The 18505-nt window shown below is 57.4% G+C and overlaps 2 protein-coding genes across 4 annotated transcripts; both read right to left on the bottom strand.

The window, feature by feature from the left end:
* Positions 1-10: 10 nt before the first annotated feature.
* On the bottom strand, positions 11-6369 carry SHISA8 (shisa family member 8). The gene is made up of 4 exons (XM_031600277.2): positions 5298-6369; positions 1362-1486; positions 1071-1217; positions 11-456 (listed from the first exon to the last, which is right to left on the bottom strand). The coding sequence occupies exons 1-4, from the start codon at positions 5825-5827 to the stop codon at positions 179-181; spliced, it is 1080 nt and encodes a 359-aa protein (XP_031456137.2). The 5' UTR covers positions 5828-6369; the 3' UTR covers positions 11-178.
* Positions 6370-8717: 2348 nt separating this feature from the next.
* TNFRSF13C (TNF receptor superfamily member 13C) lies at positions 8718-16721 on the bottom strand. 3 transcript variants are annotated; one of them, XM_090141592.1, is made up of 3 exons: positions 15724-16721; positions 15332-15583; positions 8718-14689 (listed from the first exon to the last, which is right to left on the bottom strand). In XM_090141592.1, exons 1-3 carry the CDS (start codon positions 15851-15853, stop codon positions 14376-14378), a joined length of 696 nt encoding a protein of 231 aa, XP_089997718.1. In that variant the 5' UTR covers positions 15854-16721; the 3' UTR covers positions 8718-14375. The 3 variants fall into 3 exon arrangements, with proteins under 3 accessions (XP_089997718.1, XP_089997717.1, XP_031456140.1); XM_090141591.1 differs by having other exon boundaries at positions 8719-14689; positions 15332-15526; positions 15724-16500; XM_031600280.2 differs by having other exon boundaries at positions 8720-14689; positions 15332-15529; positions 15724-16492.
* Between the last annotated feature and the right edge of the window lie 1784 nt (positions 16722-18505).

The raw sequence follows: 18505 nt of genomic DNA, 5'->3' as shown, positions 1-18505 counted from the left end.
GAGGCTGTACACTTCCATGTGTTTATTAACAATGGGGAAGCTGGGTGGTGGGGAAGGGGGGACACGAGGCTGTGCAGCCAGGATGCTGCTAAAGTCCATTGCCCATCCATGGAGTGAGCTGAGAACAGCCACAACTCGTTGCCTGTCCCCTGGTGATGGCACCTTGCTGGTCCTGGTGTCAGACGGTGACCTCAGTCTTGCTGTTGGTGGCCAGGTGCCGGTGAGCCTGGCCATACAGCGGTGCCGTGGGCCCAGGCCGCCGTAGGCTGCGGGGGAGGCCTCCCTCCCAGCCCCCTGGGAAGGCAGAGCCCCCTGGCGCTTTGGGGAGGCCCTTGGCCTTGGTGACCCCTGGTGGGGGGCAGCTCTCGGGCCCCTCAGTGGATGGGAAGGGCAGAGTGCTGGTGGGAGGCACATCTGGCTCCCCAAAACGCATGTAGAAGTCCTCAGGAATGCTCTCTGCAGGGACAGGGACACTGGTGTCAACCCCCCGGGGCACCCCATCCCTTGGCAGGGAAAGATTGGCTGGGAGATGGTGTTGGGTCTGGAGGGGGACATTGGGGGTCTTCTGGGTGCTGATTGGCTGGGAAGTGGATCCTAGCTGCTGATTGGTTAGGAGAGTAGAGAGGGATCCTGGACATTGATTGGCTGAGCAGTGTGGAATGTCCATGGGGGATCCTGCTGTCTGATTGGGTGGTGCTGCAGGTCTGGGCGGGAGTCTGCATGGTGATTGGCTGGGGAACACAGTGCATGCATGGAGAGGGATCCTAGATACTGACTGGCGGAGCAGTCCATGGGGGATGGATCCTGGGCACTAATTAGCTGGGCAGTGGGTCCATAAGGGGGACGCTGGGCACTGATTGGCCTGGCAGTTGGTCTATGAAGAGTGGATCCTGGGCACTAACTGATTGACAGTGCCCATGGGGCGGATAATGGGCACTGATTGGTTGGCAATGGGTCCATGGGGGAGAACCTGGACACTAATTGGCTGGGCAGTGCTAGGGGTCCATGGGAGGATCCTGTGCACTGCTCCCTCCCCGCCATGCCCCCGTGCCCTCCCACTCCCCGCTCACCTCCAGCCGTGAGCGTGGTGTAGGCAGTGTAGCTGGGGGCTGGTGGGCTCAGGCTGCTGCTGAGGGGCGGGCGCTTGCTGTGGCCGCGAGAACGCCCCAGTGGGGTGACACCAGTGCTGTCCACCGCGTTGTTCAGGGGCAACTTGTCTGGGGGGCAGAGGTGAGGGCTCAGGGGAGTGCAGAGCCCTCTTAGATGCCTCTGCCTTTTTCCCCCACGGGCAGCAGCATGCCCAGCAGCACGCTGGCACCTCAGAGAGGCTCTGAGAAGGGACTGGGGAGCCTATGCCTTACCTGTGCTGTTCCTCGGGGGTCCCCGGGGCAGCCCCTCACCCAGCTGCACCTGCATGCTGCCCATCAGGCCGTCGATGTGCTCGGAGGGGCCGTGGCCTGGCTGCTTCAGCAGGTCAGTGAGAGTCCTGGGGAGGAGCACAGGAGCACAGGGCCATTAGGCGATGCCTACATCCCCCATCCCAGTCCAGGTGTCCCTATTGCCCCACACCGCAAGCTCTGGGGAGAAGGGGTAGCCCCCTCACTGGAGCCATTTGGGAGCAGAGAAGGCCCTAGGGAAATGAAGGAAGAGGGTCACCCCTCTGTAGCAAAGAGACTGCGCCAGTGGCCTCTGGTGTTGCCATGCACTGCGTCCACCCAGTAAGCGATAGCATTAAACATTAAGCACCGTTACGTAAGATGCACCCTGCCATTTACTATTCACGCCTGGGGATGCTGCAGCACCGCTGTGACATAGTGGCCATCCCACAGCAGGGAACACACAGCAGTGTGGCCTTCAGCCCTGGTCCTGGGGTGGCACACCGGGCTCATGCCTTCATCGCAGTGAAAGCTGATGGGCTGCATTAGGCTGAGAGATGCCATCAGGTGGAGGGAGGTTGTCCTTCCACTCTCCTCAGCACTGGTGAGGCTGCACCTGGAGAGCTGTCTCCTGCAGAGCTCCAAGAGCCACCTGGGCACACTGGAGGGAGCAGACAGACCCAGAGCTCCCTGCCCACCTCAGCCCATCACCTGAGCCTCCATCAGCACTGGGCTTTGCACAGAGGTCTCTCTACCCCATAAACCATCTCCTCCTAAAGATCCATCAGCTTCCTGCAGCCTAGCCCTCTCCCCATCAGAACTCCCAGCCCATGGGGCTGTACCGGCATGGCCCAGCAGCCTGGGGCTGATGCCAGGCAGCACGCAGGGCCGGCGGCTCGGGGGGCTGTGGCTGTCACTGCGGGAGCTGCCGCGCTGTCAGCTGCTGCCTCCCTTGCGTGTCCCCAGGGCCCAGCACTCACCCAGGCTCGTTTCACCGGGAGGTCCGATGCGATTTGACCTATTTCCTTTTTTTTTTTTTTTCTTTTTTCCTCGGGTCTATTTACCAAGCTCGAGCAGTCCTTTTGCTGCGACTTTTCCTCTCCAGATAAATCCGTCAGTGCTCTTTTCCACAAACCTGCCCCTGGCCCCAACTGCCCGGACAGTAAGAGTGAGAGCAGCTCCATTCCCATCCACAAGCCTCAAGCACAAGAGGTGACCCTGGAGGGCTCCCCATTGTGGTTTTGGAGGACACTGACCCTATTCAGGGGGTTTGGGGAGGCTCAAGTCGCATTGACTTAGTTCACCTAAAGGTCTGGGATGGCATCAGAGTGCAGCTTGAGGTGAGGACTGTGGGGCACATCAGCTCATTTTCCTATCTGCAATAAAGTACTGGTGAGCCCAGTGAGGTCTCCATCCATCACCGTGGCTGTGGGTGCTGGCCGTAGTGCTGGGTGGGCCCTGGGCAACCTGGATGCAGTGCACAACCCCACCTGGAAGATCTAGCCAATGGACACAACCTGCACCCCCAAAACCATCCTAATATGAGCTCCAGGAGTGAGCAGAGAGGAAAGTTCTGGGGCAGGGAGGAAGAACATGGTGACATCTCCATCGCATGAGCCACACTTGGTGTCCCTGAGCAACTGGTGCAAAAATTAGAGGTGATAGCATGGGACCTCACCATGGGGGCTTGTTTGGGTATCCCTGGAGATGGGGGCTGGGGCCATACCAGGAATATCCAGCAGGGTTGGGATCCCAGAAAGCACAGAGAAACCCAGCCTGTTCCTTGGCTTTTCTACAGAGCCCCCAGACCCCTCTCCATGGGCCTTCTGTAGGTCTGTATGAGGATGTCCTCATGTGGTAGACACAAGCAGATCCCCCTGCCCTGAAAGGACCCCAACATCGGCAGCCTCAAGAAAAACATGGGCAGGTGTTCCTGACTCACAGAGCCTTGGGCATGCCGAGCGAGCATGGGGACAGTGCCAAGTGCTAGCCGAGTTGGAAGGAGTGAGCCTGGCGGAGCCGCCATACAGACCTGCAGAGGCACAAGGACATGGGGGAACCGCAGTGTTTTAGGTGCCTGAACCTCTCTCTGGACCCAGCTGTGAGAGCCTGGAGAAGAAGCTGTGTTTGAGGTGGACCACACCGAGTGTGACCTGCACCAGGTGTGGAAGAACAGTGGCAAAATGGGATGGATGGGTGGATGAGCGGAAGGATGGGTGGAAGGATGGGTGGATGGGAACAGGAACTGTCGAGGCCATGCAACAGGGAGCTGGCCCGAGGCCATGCTGCAGCTTCTGAGGAGCAAATGAGAAGCTGCAACCTGCGGCATCAGGCGGGACGTGAGGCCGTAGTGCGCATGCACAGCGAGAGGCAGGTGGAGATACGGTGCCCAAATGAGATACCTCACATCAGGACAGAGGAGATGGTGGCACCTGGCTGGGACCATCAGCCACAGATGCACAAGACCCCAGATCGTGCCAGCACAGAGGCAGGCTCCTGGATTTGTCCCTGAGAGGCACCCAAGGGAAGCTCGCCTCCTCCCGCTCCATATGGTGATGTCCAAAAAAATCAGTAGCCTCAGGGAAAAAAGGATCTGCTGGGCAATGAGCCGCATGTTCCCCATGCTGGAGCATGCTGGCAGGAACTGGAGTGCATCCTTGGAAGGGGGTGCACAGAACTGGGAGAGACAGCAAATTCCACAGCACCTGGTGGAGCGAGAAGGGATGGGAATAGAGCCAGGGCTAGGTGTCCCCAAGCAGGTCCCCATGCAGGTCTCTGAGGTGGTGGATGCAACTAGAGCATCATCCCAGTGAAATAATTTCCTTGCCATGCTGAATTCCCAGAATAAAAGCCCAGGAAGATGTGTTTATGTGTGTGCACACACGTGTGCTGGGGGGGGACAAAGAGGGCAGCTCTGAGTCAGAGCCGCAGGGGCAGGGCTGTACCCGGGGGGGGCTGTGGCTGCTGTCAGCTGCTGAGAAGTGTTAAACTCATTGAATGTGATCATCATCGGGGGAGAAAAGTGAAAGGGAAAAAAAAAAAAAAAAAAAAAAAGGAAAAAAGGGAAGAGAAACATCAACCTGAGTGGAGGAACATAATGCAAGGAGGGAGCAAGGGGACTGCAGCCACCAGCCCTGCCTGTCCCTGTCCTCCTTGTCCCTGTGCCCATTCCTCCCCAGCAGCTGCCCAAAACCATGATTTCGGGGCAGACACAGGACAAAAACCGTTTGCCTGGCGCAGGAGCTCACATGAGAAGTGAGGGGCTGGCAACCCCATGGTGTGCAGCTTGGGTCCCCTCCCTGGGAGTGACATCCCACCAGGGTACATGGCACACATGCAGGCAAAAAGCCACTTCCAACAACAAGCGCTCTGCCCACATCATCAGCTGCTGGGGACAGAGGGACAGCACTGAGTCGGGGATGAAGGGGATAAGGGATGGAGGAGATGAGGGATGGAGTAAACGAGAGATGGAGCGAGTGGACAAGGAGTGGAGGGAGTGAGGGATGGAGGGGATGTGAGATACAGGAGACAAGGGAAGGAGGGGATGAAGGATAGAGGGGATGAAGGGTAAAGGGGACAAGAGATAGAGGGAATGAGGGACAGAAGGGATGAGAGACAGGGGATGAGGGATGGAGGGGACAAGAGACAGAAGGGATGAGGAAGGGAAGGGATGAAGGATGGAGGGGATGACAGAGGGGATGAGAGACAGAAGAAATAAGTGACAGAGGGGTGGAGAGGTGGGGAGGATGAGGGACAGAGGGAATGAGGGATGAAGAGGACGAGTGACACATAGCTGCCACCACTACCCCTCTGCATGCTAGGGTCTGGGGACTCTCTCATTCCCTTGGGGACGGAGTGACAGTGGGGCTCACCCTGTGCATGGGGCTGGGGGAGGTAGGAGGACCGAACGAGACCCTTTACCTGGAGACCGTCATCTCAGTCTGGGGGCCCTGTGCCTTCTCCAGGCCCAGCTTGGTGAAGATGCCCACCAGCACCATGATGGCCACCACGCCGCAGATGATGTAGACGATCATGTTGGTCTTGTCACGGGTGGGGCCCTCGGGGCTCTCATCCACACGGGCGGGCGGCTGCCCCGTGTTCACCCAGTTGGGGGTGTCGTAGTTGGAGCAGCCGCTCTGGTCCAGCCGCCTGGCCTTGAACTGGCAGCAGAAGCGGTACCCGCAGGTCCCACAGCAGTACTGGTAAATGCCGGCGTTGCAGTTGAATGGTGGGTCCCACTGCCCCATCACGTCGTAATACCCGCGGCAACGGTCCCCTCCTGGGATGGGCTCAGTGGGCGCGGGGGCCGTGTCCTCCACCGCCGGTGCCCGGCTGCTGTTACCGCCGTCCCCAGTGCCGGGCTCGGCACCCCAGCTCCGCTCTAGCAGCACCAGGCAGCAGATGCCCACCACGTAGCTCCGCTCCATCCGCCCACGGCTCCGGGGGGCCATGGCCACCCCCCAGAAGACCGAGCGCTGCTCCACTGGAGGACCCCCCCCCGTTCCTCCGTGCACCGTGGGGAGGGTTACAGCTGCTTGCCTGCCCAGCGAGGGCCCCCCCGGAGCAGCCCCATGGCTGGGGGGAAGTCCCGAGGAGGGGATGCAAAAAGGGAGGAAAAAAAAAGGGGAAAAAATTAAGAAGTGGGGGAAAAAAGTGCACCTCCGTCTCTGCTCCCCCAGAAACGGCCAATGGGGTTCTGAGGTGCGGGATGCAGAGGTTCGGGAGTTCGGGGGTTCAAGGGTTCGGGGTTCGGGGCTCAGGGCTGGGGCAGAGCCCCCGGCCGGGGCGGGGATGAGGGCAGCGGTTCGGAGCAGCGGAAACCCTCGGTCGCCCCATCCCCGCCGCGCTGCCGGCACCGAGAGAGGGAGGGAAGAAAGGGAAAAGAAAAAATAAGAGCGAAGGAGCGAAAAGCCCTCGGCACCGGGAAGGGAGGGAGGAAGGAGGGAGGCGGCAAGGCACGGCTCGGCGGGGAAACCGGAGAAGCTCCTGCAGCAGCGCTTCGCCGCCCGCCCGCCCGCCCCGCCGGGCGGCACCGTGCCGGCCCGCCCCGTCGGGTGGGGACCGCCCCGCGCCCCTCCCGCGCCGCTCAGCTCCGGAGCCCCCCGGGGGGACGAGGGGAGCGGGGCCGCGGGGAGAGCCCCACCGCCAGGGAAGGGCGGAGCTGCGGTGCCGGCCCCTGCCAGCATTCCCATGGGGGCTGCGGCCCCAAATCGCGGTGGCTGGGGCTCCATCGGGCTCCTCATCCAAGGGGCGTCAATACGCAGAGCCATAGCACGGTGTTCTCGATGTCACCTCTTGGCCTTGGGCAAACGCTCGGGATGGCAGCCCCGTTCCCGGCCCTACACACACAGATGGGTGTTATTCCCCCGCCTGCGCTCAGTGCTGAGGCTGGGAATGGGCTGCGGGGAAGCGCACCGCGCAATGCCCTATATACACTGCGGGAGCATATGTGCGTTTGCCATTAAAATGATAATTGCAAACATTCTGAAGTCGAGATGTGCAAACTCCCCGCTTCCCAACGGCGTCGGGTTCAAACCCAAACAGTTTCTTGAGGAGTCGGGAGGGAATTTGTTCAAAGCAAGAGCTTTTTTTTTAAAAAAGAAAATAAATGCATACAGTGTGTTCTGCACAGCATTTAAACCTGACTGTGTCATGGGGGGGAGAGGGACAGACCCCATATGTCCCTCTGGTGTTGACCCACAGATCCCCTGGGAATCACACCAGCATCCGCACACAGAGCAACGTTCCAGCACTGGGGATGCAGGAGGCAGCAGAGCGATCCCATCCGCCTGAGCTCACTGGGCTCAGGTTGGAGCCATATGGCCAGGAACAGCGTGCGGTGTGCCGGCTCCGTGGCAGACCGGCAGAGCTCTGCGGGCACAGCGGCCATGCCAGGGCACTGTGGGGAGATGCCTGCATGCAGCCCTGTCTGATCTGGTAGAAAGTTCCTACTTGGGCCCTACACAGCAACCTGGACAGGCTGTATTGCTGGGCCCACGGGATGAAGTTCAGCAAGACCGGGTGCTGCACTTTGGTCACAACAACCCCAGGTTGCTACAGGCTTGGGGCAGAGTGGCTGGAAAGCTGTATGGAGGAAAAGAATCAGGGGGTGTTGTTTGACACTTGGCTGACTATGGGCCAGCATTGTGCCCAGGTGGCTAAGAAGGCCAACGGCATCCTGCCTTGTATCAGCAATAGCGCAGCCAGCAGGAGCAGGGAGGTGACCATCCCTCTGTACTCAGCTCTGGAGAGGCTGCACCTCGAGTGCTGTGTTCAGTTCTGGGCCCCTCACTAAAGAAAGACACGGAGGCCCTGGAGTGTGTCCAGAGTACGGCAGTGGAGCTGTGAGGGGTCTGGAGCACAAGTGTAATGGGGAGCAGCTGAGGGAACTGGCATTGTTCATTCTGGGAAAGAGTTCAGGGGAGACCTCATCACTTTCGATAATGACCTGAAAGGACGTTGTGGCGAAGTGGGGGTTAGCCTCTGCTCCCAAGTAACAGCAGTAGAATGAGAGCCTGAAGTTGCATCAGGGGAATTTCAGGTTGTATACTAGGAAAAAGTTCTCAGAAAGAGCAGTGCTGCAGTGGCACAGGCTGCCCAGGAAGGTGGTGGAGTCACCATCCCTGGAGGTGTTCCAGAACCATGTAGATGTGGACATGGTCAGTGGGCATGGTGGGGATGGGCTGACAGTTGGACCAGGTGATCTTAGTGGTCTATTCCTACCTTTTCCACCTCCAACTCTTGGCAGCTGCTTTCTGGCCTTTGGTAACCCCATGTGGACCTGCAAGTCAGCTCTGCCCTGAAGCACTGCTTTGCTCCATGAGGTTTGGAGAATTAGCAACACCTGAGCAGCCCTTCCACCATCTTCCACATCAGAAGACATTTCCTGCTGCTTCTCCTCAGGGCACGATGCCGTGGCCCTGCTCCCCGCCCGCTTCCTGCCCTCCCAATGGGATGAACATCCCCACCAGGCTGTCACCGTGTCACAGTGTCACCAGTTCACGGTGATGTCTTCCCACATCCCTGGAGTATCACTGCAATTTTGAGGTCACCGATGTCAAACGCTGTTGTGCCTCGTTGCACCCACGCTGGCAACAGATGCAAACCCGGGGGCTCTCCCTGCACACTTAGACCCATCCCACTGCATCCTTCCGGCCCAGTGTGTGTGGCAATCCTGCTCCCCAAAAATGTGTCACCCCTCTCCCACCGCTGGGCTTTAATGAGATGTTAATTGGGGCTGATGCTGCCCAAGCGGGGCAGAGCTCTCCTGGCTCTGCAGGGCTGCTGCGGGTGCGTGTGCTCCCAGACAGACCAGGGCTGCAGCAGCTTTATTCCCTCTTGACCCATTTAAAGCAAGCATCGGTGACTAAGGGAGCTGGCAGTGGGATAAAAATACCTCCCACATGTTCCCCGTGAGGCCAGAGATGGAAATAGGGGTGCCGTCACCTCTCTGGGGACCGGTGGGGGTCACCCACTGTTTCACGGTCCCAAAGGACTGACGCTCTGTGTGCTGCATCCCACGTCACTCCGAGCTTCCTGCAGCACCGAGACTACAGGTGTGGGGTTTGAGCCCCGCGTCCTGAAGGGAGGGTAGCCAATGCAGCTGTCCCCGCAGGACCCCATGCATCCACCTGCACGGCCCCGCTGCTCGCTAGGTGGAATCCTGCAGCACCAGAGCTATCGGCTGCGCAGCCCAGAGTGGCAGCCCTGCTTCCTACATCTGCGATTCCAGCTCCGACTGTGTTTTCATCATTCTAATAATAAGCGCGAATATAGTAGGGATGAATCACGAGCTGCGGGTTTCGCCCCTCCTTCCCTCTAAATCCATCTTGGGGGGAGTGGGATGGGGGGAAAGGGGGCTGGGACACGGAGGAGACGCGGTGGGGACACAGCACCATGTCAGTGCCCCCTCCTGGTTGTGACCATCGCACCCGGGAGCCCTCCCGCTCCCCTCCCCTGCACAGCCGTATTGTGCCGAAGCACCATCCAAACCCCAGGGCACTCCCGGAGCATCCCCAGAGCACTGCAGGTCCGCAGCCAGCTGTCCCCATTCACACCCTAGGGGGTTTTGCACCTTTTCACCCCGAGTTCTCTTGGTCAACAGCACCCGAACCCCCGGTCACCGTGGCGTTTGCCTGCCGGGAAACCGCTCGCTTTGTTGTAAGGACCTTTAGCAAATGTTAATGCTTTCTTTTCGCTGGAAAGCTCTCTGGATGATCTGCCAGAACAGATTTCACACGCTTCTCCTAAAATTATGCCCTTTGCTTTCCCAGCACTTGAGAAGAAGCACAGCCAGTCATGCTGGCAGTGTGCAGAGAACGGCTGCATGGGGCCACATGTTAGCAAAGTGAGGGCCGAGCCCACGGGTGGGCTTCCTGCAGCCCCCCCACCTGCACACAGCCCCTGCAGCCCACTGCATCCCCCTGCATCCCCAAAACTCTCCCTGCATCCTGGCATCCCCACATCCCGTCACATCCTCTCTATCTCCCTTGCATCTTTGCATCCTCTGTATCCCCCCACATCTCATCACATCACCCTGCAGCCCTGCATCCCCCTCATCCTCTCTATATCCCCTACATCCCTGCACCCCCACAACCTCACCACATCCTTGCTATATACCCTGAATCCCTTTGCATCTCCATATCTCCTCACATCCCCTTGCATCCTTGCATCTCCAGCATTCCCTGTATCTCCCCACACTTTCCTGCATTGCCCCACGTTCCCTATGTTCCCCAACATTCCCCTTCATCCCCTGCATCTTACCACATCCCCCTACATCCCCCCGCATCTCCCCATGCCCGTGGTTCCCCCCATCTGTGGCAATCCCACAGGGACCTCCAGTGCAGGACCCTCACCCCTGCAGGGAGCTGCCCCATATCAAGGCTGGGGCTGATTTCTGGCCCCCCTCCAATGTGTGTTACAATCACCCCCACCTGTCAGTGGGGACACTCGGGGTTTACCCTTCCCCGTGTATTCATTTTGGGAAATGCAGCCCCGGCCCTGCCCTCCCCGCACTCAGCAGCAACTCATGAACACCACTACGGCTGTAGTTGGAGCTGATTATGTACATCTTAAGTGACTCATTGGGGAATTTTTATTATTTTATTTTTAATAACTGGCGGTGTCACTACGGGGCATGAAGTTTGCTTGGCTGAGTTTGTTTCAGCAGAGATAAATAATTGAGGAGTTGGAGAGCAAACAAGGAGCACTCCTGGGGAGATGCCGTGGGTCATACCTCTCCCTGCCCACCCCACGTGCCATTCCTGCCCTTCTGTGCCCACATTGCCTGAAGCCAGGATATGCCATTGCTGTGGCCTTCAGCATCACATCTGTCGGCACCGATGGTGGCAGTGACTGCACTGAAACCCTTTGGGGAGCAGGAAGGGATGGGGGAAACTCCTGAAAAAATCCCATTCACTCATCCCTGACCGCAGGTGGTCCCTGCTTGTAAATAGGGCTGAGAGTATCGGGCTCAGCCACAGACCCAGGGTTTTTTCCCGGAGTCCCCCAGCCCCGCTCTCCTCCTCCCAGTGCCGCCGCTGCCATCGATCTGGGCCCAGAATAGCTGCTGCCAGCAGCCGGCCGACGCCGCAGCGCTGCTGGAAGGACATGGTTGGTGCCCCCCTCCTTGCCCTGCGGCCCCCGTGGAGATGGAGGAGAAAAGGGAAATGGAGTAAGGAGGGTGGGAGATGGAGGAGCAGCCTCAAAACAGGACAGGCTGCGTGATGTGCTGCTGGCACCAGAGTTGATGCCTTCAGGGGGGGCTGCTGGAACCAGATCCACTTCCACTCCATGCCAGTTCCACCCCACTTCCATTTCAACTTCCATTTCCATTCCACTTCCTTTCCACTTCCCTTTCAATTCCATTTCCATTTCCTCTCCATTTTCACTGAATTTTCCATTCCTATTTCCCATTCCCATCCCATTCCCATTTCCTGTCCATTCCTATATCCATCCCCATACTTATTTCTATTTCCATTTCCATCCCCATGCCATTTCCATTTCCTCTCTATTTCCCATTCCTGTTTCCACTGCATTCCTATTCCATCTAAATTCCCATTCCTGTTCCCATCCCTATCTCTATCCCCATCCCCATTCTCATCCCATCGCCATCCCCATTTCCCCATTCACTCCCACAGACCCACTGGGGCTGCAGCATCCCTTTTCCAACCCTCACTTCCCACCCCTGTGCCACGGGGCCTCATGGCAGCTCCTCCTTCTGCCCCAAGGAGCCCAGCTCTGTGCACACTGCTCTCACCCAACCCAAGGTGGCTTTTCTCGGGGCCAGAGGGGGGATTTCCCCCTGCGGGTGCTGCTTCAGGTGAGATGCCTGCAGCCCATCCGTGTCCCCCCAGGTGTCACTGGGGCAGGTGGCACCCCAAGGGGAGCTCCCGAAACCAGCATGGGTACCGCTTTCAGCATCTCCCAGTGCACCCTTTCAGATGTGTGGGACCAGAACGATACTGACACTAAGAGAAGGAAATGGAGGCTGATTGGAGTGGAGTGGCTTTTGGTGTGTGTTTTTGTGTTGATATTTTTTTTTCCAGTCTTTCCTTAAGTGCGAACACCATCTGGCTCCCAAACTCCTTCAGCACTTCCATTCCTGAGGCAGCTTCACTCTCCCTAATGACTGTCATTACACAGTAGTAGTGACTATGGACTACAGATGCTGATGAGCAGCACTGGGAAGGCCATGTCCCAAGATAGACAGTGTATGGAGCTGGGCAGCATTCCCTCTTCAGCCACTTTGGAGAACAGCTGAATAAGATGGGGGCCTTTTCCAGCTCAGCGGGGAGAGGAGATAATCCTTCTCCATTTGAAGTGCAGAGCTCTTGGGTTGGGTGGGGACAGTGTGGTGTCCCACATGGATCTGCAGAGAAATGTATTGCAGGGTTGCAGTGCCCTTTGCTGGCAGGCAGCCCGAGGTGTCTCCACAAGTATCCTCTGGGGATGACCCACAAGAGTGAGGGGAGAGTGAGGGGAGGGTGGGAGAGAACGATGTGAGAGTGGGCCTGAGTTGGTGCAGCTGCACCCAAGGGTGAATGAGCAGCAGACAAGTCCCTCTTACAACCTGCCTGGGGTTTCCCCACTTTTTGCCCCACTGGTGCCCATAGAATCAAAGAATCAAGACTGGAAAAGACCTCTAAGATCACCTAGTCTTATTGTCAGCCCATCTCCACCATGCCCACTAACCATGTCCCTCAGTGCCACAGCCACACGGTTCTGGAACACCTTCAGGGATGGTGACCCGACCACCCCCCTGGGCAGCCCATTCCAATACCCTACCATGGCATCCTGCAAAAGAGAAACACCTGTAGAAATAAGAGCCAGAGCCCTTACCTGAGCAGAAAGAGGTGTTTTTTTCAACAAGATTATAGGAGTTTATTTTCCGGTGTGGAGTCCAAAACCCACCCATATGTCACAGCTATAGGAAATGGAAGGGGAGATACAGCAGCACTGCTCCCTTTGCATCCTAGCCCCATTGGCCATAAAGCAGGTTGTCCAGCCTCCCAGTGGTCCTTCTATTACAACCAGGGAGATGATGGAGTCATCTTCCCTAGAGGTGTTCAGAGTGTCTCCAGGGCTGGACTTGATGGACTTCCACCTAATAAGATGTGCAAAGACTGCATCCCCAGCAATGGGGACACATCATGTCTTGAGATGTGTTAGGCATTCTCTGGAGCAACACTCGTCCCAGGAAGTGGGTTTAGGTCTGAAAGAGGAGGTGTGGTGAAGAACATAGGCTCATATGCCCAAATGGTTCCCTGTTGGGATGAAGGCACCAAAGCCAGCTCAGCATCTATGGCAAGGAGAGGAGGGAGGCATCACCCTCTAACAAGACTGTGTGGTCCTCCAGAGGCAATGCTACCAGATACAATGTCACTGGTCAATCCTTGGACCTCCATGGTCATTGGGTGAGCATGGCAGAGTCCTCCATCTTCTGAAGACTGTGACAGGGAGGAGAATGCTCTAGCTGGGATGTGGCACTGACATTGGTGGTGGTGACATAGGAAGCCAGAATAAGTGGTGGATGAGGAGCAAAGCTGGGATCTCAGGAGAGAGCACAATCTTCACTATTGGCTTCATTCCCAAAGCTTCTTGCACAGGTGAGCCATAGGCTTATGTGTAAGCATGGCCATTGAGCTGCCTTGGACTGGCGCTGCTGGTCAATTCTCACGCACAGCAACCCCCTGAAGACACACACATAAATTAAGTCATCCCTCCCACGCTCGCATCACTCCCTGCCTGGTTGTGTGCAGCACGGGTACATCCATCACTGTGAGTCCTGTCACCACAAGTGACATGCAGTATTTTTGCAGCCACCGTGAGCTGAAGCGATGGTTGTCTGGGGCCATCATGACAAGCTCCTGCAGCCAGTGCTCCTCCCGACCAGCAGTCTCCATTGCCTGCCTCTGGTTCTCGCTGACTTCAGTTACCATTGCTCAGAGCAAAGACAGATTTCCACGATTCTTTCCCTTGCTCCCTGCTCAAAAAGACGAGTTGTTTCCCATTCCCTGGGCATTCAAGATGCAGAGGGAGTTCCCACGACTGCCCACGGGTGCCTGCCACCAAATAACAATGCCTAAAGGGAGCAGGGATGTGGATATCACAGCATGAAGGGGACAGGAGAAGCAAAACTGTGCATAGAGCAGATGCTGGATGAGCTTTTCTCCATAAGGCCCCAAGCCATTGGTCAGTAGCAATAATTGAGCTAATATTGATGGGGTATGGTCCTAAAGGAACTCTCTGCTTCCCCTCTTGCTGGTCTTCCAGCCCCGTGTCCCTAGAAGTGCCCCATTCAGCAGCAGACCCATCTGGGCTCCCCAGTTCCATAGCTCAGCAGCTACTGGTAACACAGCATGAATCCTTGGGCTTCCTCAAGTGACTGCAGACATGGCTGGGACTCCATACAGATGGGGAAACGTAAAATGCAAAACCCGGTTCTGGTGCAGCTTATGTCCGTGCAAGACTTTGTCCCCTAGGGAAGGGCTCTGGCTGTCACAGTCTCTCCTCACCCATGCATTCCTGGGTGGTTTTGGTGGTGACCAAGGCAGTGGCTCCCAGCTCAGTGGCCGGCAGCGGGAAGCCATGGCCGTGCTCCTTATGGTGGGGCCAGGTAGTGGCCAGCAGCACCACGTCACCCTTGGCATCACCCTGGCAGCACGGCCGCCGCTTTGCTCCATCCCTCCTGGGTGTCCTCAGACCTCCGTTGCGGTGTGGGCAGGGGCCTTGTGCTGGGTCGGCATTCCCCTCCAGAGTACTGACATCCAAGCAAATGGAGCTGGGCAGGGGGCCGGCATCACCCAGGCTTTCTGAGAGAGGGTGAGAAGGGGGGTCAGGGGCTGTGAACGAAATCCTGGACAGGGATCTCCCCACCACACTGCTTTGTAGCACATTTTTTCCCCCAAAAAACATAATCGGGGAAGTGCAGCTGTGCATTTGTGCTTCGAGCCTCCTGTGAGCCCGTGCGAGCAGCAAGCACCCAGCATGATTGCTTCCCATTTAAAAATAGACTTGTTTACAAGTAGCAATGGCCACGTGCCTTCCCACACTTGCTGTCGTAGGATTTCTCCCTCTTTTGTTTTCAGTACTGTCTGTGGGGATCCCTGGTGGGGCACAGTGACTTCACCTCCTGGAAGTGTCCTGTGGGGAGAGGCACAGCTCTATCCCTTGCACCCAACAATGGTATCTTCAGGGATGACCCCATAAGATGCTCAGTGCTCTGTGTTCTGCTGATAAGGGCTGGCTCTGACACTGTCAACTCTTTGGGGTGGCAGTGGCATGCAAGTGTCAGAGGGTGCTGGGAACACCTTATGGGATGCTCAGCATGGTATCCCAATTCACATGGCTCCCACTGCCCTGTGGAGAGGGGTGATCTCTGGGGCACCCCAAGGAAGACGTAGGAAATCTGAGCCACCCCACGGAGCCAATAGAGTGAGCACAAAGTCTCCTACCTTCAACCTCCTGCTCCGTCTTCCTCCTCTTCCACCTTCGTTTCCTCAGCTTGCAGGCAAGGAAGCCCCAGAGGGCAGCCAGGGCCAGGAGGAGCCCCACCAGTGCAGGGACCCCAAAGATCAGAAGGCTGCTGGGCAGGTCCATGGAGGGGACAGTGGGCAGTGTGTCTGAGCTGGGCACTCCAGGGGCGGGCTCTGCTGTGGTGCGAAATGTCGGCAGGATCAGAAAGGGCAAAATGGCATTACCAAGGTCTCCCAGCACTGGGGCTGCAGTCATGGAGCTCCATTCCATCTCCATCACCACTTACACCGCGACTCACAGAAGGTCCCCTCCAAGCCCACCCCACAGCGTCCTCCAGCCCCCTTCACCACCCAATCCTGGCCGCACTTACTTGTGTTGTCCCCGAACAGCTCAGAGCACATCACACAGGACCTGGTTAGGGGGTCGAAGCACTGGGAGGAGAGGCAGGAGGCACCGCCGTCTGCTTTTCCTGGAGAGGCCATGACCGAGCGCTCCTGCATGGCTCCGCGGCGTAGAGCAGCCGCCCGAGTGTGAAATCGCAGAGCCCCAGGGCGGGTGGCAGAGGGAGATGCAGTCTGTCGAGCTACCTCAGCTCCCCTGGGGCTCCGGGTGCTGCACTTCCCCTGGGGCGGATCTTCGCCCAGGAGGAGGAGGCCAACAATGCACCCACTGACAGCCCCTCTGCTCCAAAATGTGATGCTAAAATCTGTCCTGCCCTGGCCCACTGGTGTCACCTCCCCAGCTGATGTCACCCCCAGTCCCTGAGTGTCCAAGACCAACTCCAGCCTACAACATCAGGATACTTGCTGGCATCCCCTTGCAGAAGCCCCATGGTGGCCGTGTGTCCGCATGAGCTGTGGGACAGAAATCCCAGGGCCAGGTGCTCTGCCTCACTCCTAGACCGACACAAAAGGGCTGAACCTGCCTGCTACACCCTTCATATCGCCAGCTTAGGCCCTTGGCAAGGAATGTCAAAGCCCCTTGGTGCCATGTCTCCAATTCTTCATGGGTTTGGAGCTATCTCTGCTCACAGTAACTGGGAACAAGTCTGGTCCCAAAACCCTGAGAGAGGACTAAGTACACCATGAAGGGTCTCAGGTGTCCCTCATCATGATCAAGAGAGTCCCTGCCACTGACACCCATATGTCAAATCGTGGTGGTTGAGACCTGAAGTACGTAAGGGGTGGATTTCTGTTTCGCAAGCGGCTCTTCTCCATCAGAGAATATTTTAGGTCAGAAGGGACCTCAAAGCCCACCCAGTCGCACCCCATGCTGTGTGCAGGGCTGCCTCCCACCAGCTCAGGCTGCCCAGGGCCCCATCCAACCTGTCCTTGAACCTTCAGGGATGGGGAATCCACAGCTCTCTGGGCAGCCTGTGCCACTGTCTCACTGCCCTCTCAGTGAAAATTTTTCCCTCAGTGTCTAAACTGAAAAAGCATTATGTCCCTTCCTCCTTCATCCCACAGGAAGGGAAGGACCCAGCCACGCTGCTGGCTCACCCTACTGAAGGAGGCCTGCCTGCTGCCTGCTGCAGCCCACGGGCTCCTCCCAGCACAGCCTCTTCCTCCCTGGGCATGTCGGCCGGGTGAGTGAAAGTTGTGACCAAAACTGATTGCTGCCCACCAGCTCCACACCCAACGTGATTTCACTTCCCCTTCCATCTCAGAGCCCAGCAGCCTCTTGTTGTCCATGCCTGGTCTGCCCGCACGGCTCCGTTCTCCTCCAGAGCAACGCAGCCCTGGTCCGGTGACTCAGTTCTTCCACTTCTGCCTGACTCAAAAGCAAACTCTCCGAGTACATCCTGCACTTCTCTCTCTTGCTTCAAGGCCCAGTGGTGAACTCAGTGCCCTCTGCACATTGCCTCAGGTACCCATAGGTGCTGCTTCTCCACTGAGCCAACAGCTTTGTGCCTGCTGCCAGCTGTTTTTTCGCAGAATCGTTTGAGTTGGAAGGGACTCTTAAAGGTCATCTGATCCAACTCCCTTGCAATGAAGAGGGACACCTACAGCTCGATCAGGGTGCTCAGAGCCCCTGCATCCCTGATGTCTCCAGGGATGGGGATCCACCATCTCTCTGGGCAGCCTGTGCCAGTGTCTCACTCTCCTTACACAGTAAAAAAAGTTTTCATTATATCCCCAATCTATATCTCCCTATCCCTCATCTTCTGCCCCTTTCCTGTCACCCACCGCTCGTTCCCATTCCCTTCCATGCACGTCTGCTCGTGCCCAGGCCAGGAAGATGATGTTTCAACTCGCACATTGCAGGGTTTACTCATGGAGAAAATCACCGCTGACTTCCCCGGCAGCGCTCACGTGTGAGCTGCGCGCCCAGGGCTCCGGCCTCCGCCTCTCTGGTCCTCGTGGCAGCTTTGGGAGCGGGGACAGTGAGGACCTGGTGGCTGGTTAGTGGTGATGGGCTGCTCACGTCTAGGGGCGTTTGATAATAGCATAAATGCATAATTAAAGAGCAGAAAAAATGACTCACTGGATAAGGAAATGTGCTTTTCTTATCTTTGCAGAGAAATGAGTGCCCCGGGAGCTGGGAAGCCGAGCTAACCAAGTGGTTTTATTAAACAAATAAGCCAGCAAAAATATCAAAAGAGCTATTTAAAAGTTACGGCTCAATCCTGGAGCTGGAGAAGGCTGTATTTCCACACTGCGCGCCCCAGCCCAGGAGCAGGGCCAGCCCTCATCCCCATCCCTGCGTGAGCGGTTCCTGCAGCCCCACGGCGGGTGCAGTGACTCACACATGCTCTCGGGGCTGTCTGTGTCAGAAAATATCCACCAAAAGTACACCTTGTGCTCGCGTGCACTGGAAACCCAACGACGTGTTGGTTACAGAGGTGTTTATCTGGCAGACCCACTGACCTCAGGACAAACCTCTAACACGTGCAGCTCACATTTGTCCCATTGGCCACAGCCACCTGCATATGAGGTAGGTGAGAGGATGACCTCCCACCCCGTGCCAGTATTTTGATTTTTGGCTTTTGGTCGCACCCCGGGCTGCTCGAGCCAGTGCTGTGCAGCGGGTTTGGTTGCAGGAATGGTTGGATGCCAACCTCAAGCTGGTTGCAGCCCTGCAGCACCGATGTAGGCTGCAGCAAGAGGAGCGAGCTGCACATGGCTGGGCATGAGCGTGGCCCCAAGCTGGGA

The sequence above is a fragment of the Phasianus colchicus genome, chromosome 1 (assembly GCF_987193195.1).
Source record: "Phasianus colchicus chromosome 1, bPhaCol1.hap1.1, whole genome shotgun sequence".
Taxonomy (NCBI): Eukaryota; Metazoa; Chordata; class Aves; order Galliformes; family Phasianidae; genus Phasianus; species Phasianus colchicus.
The sequence above is the reverse complement of the archived record's forward strand: the minus strand, read 5'-3'. Positions and strand labels throughout refer to the sequence as shown.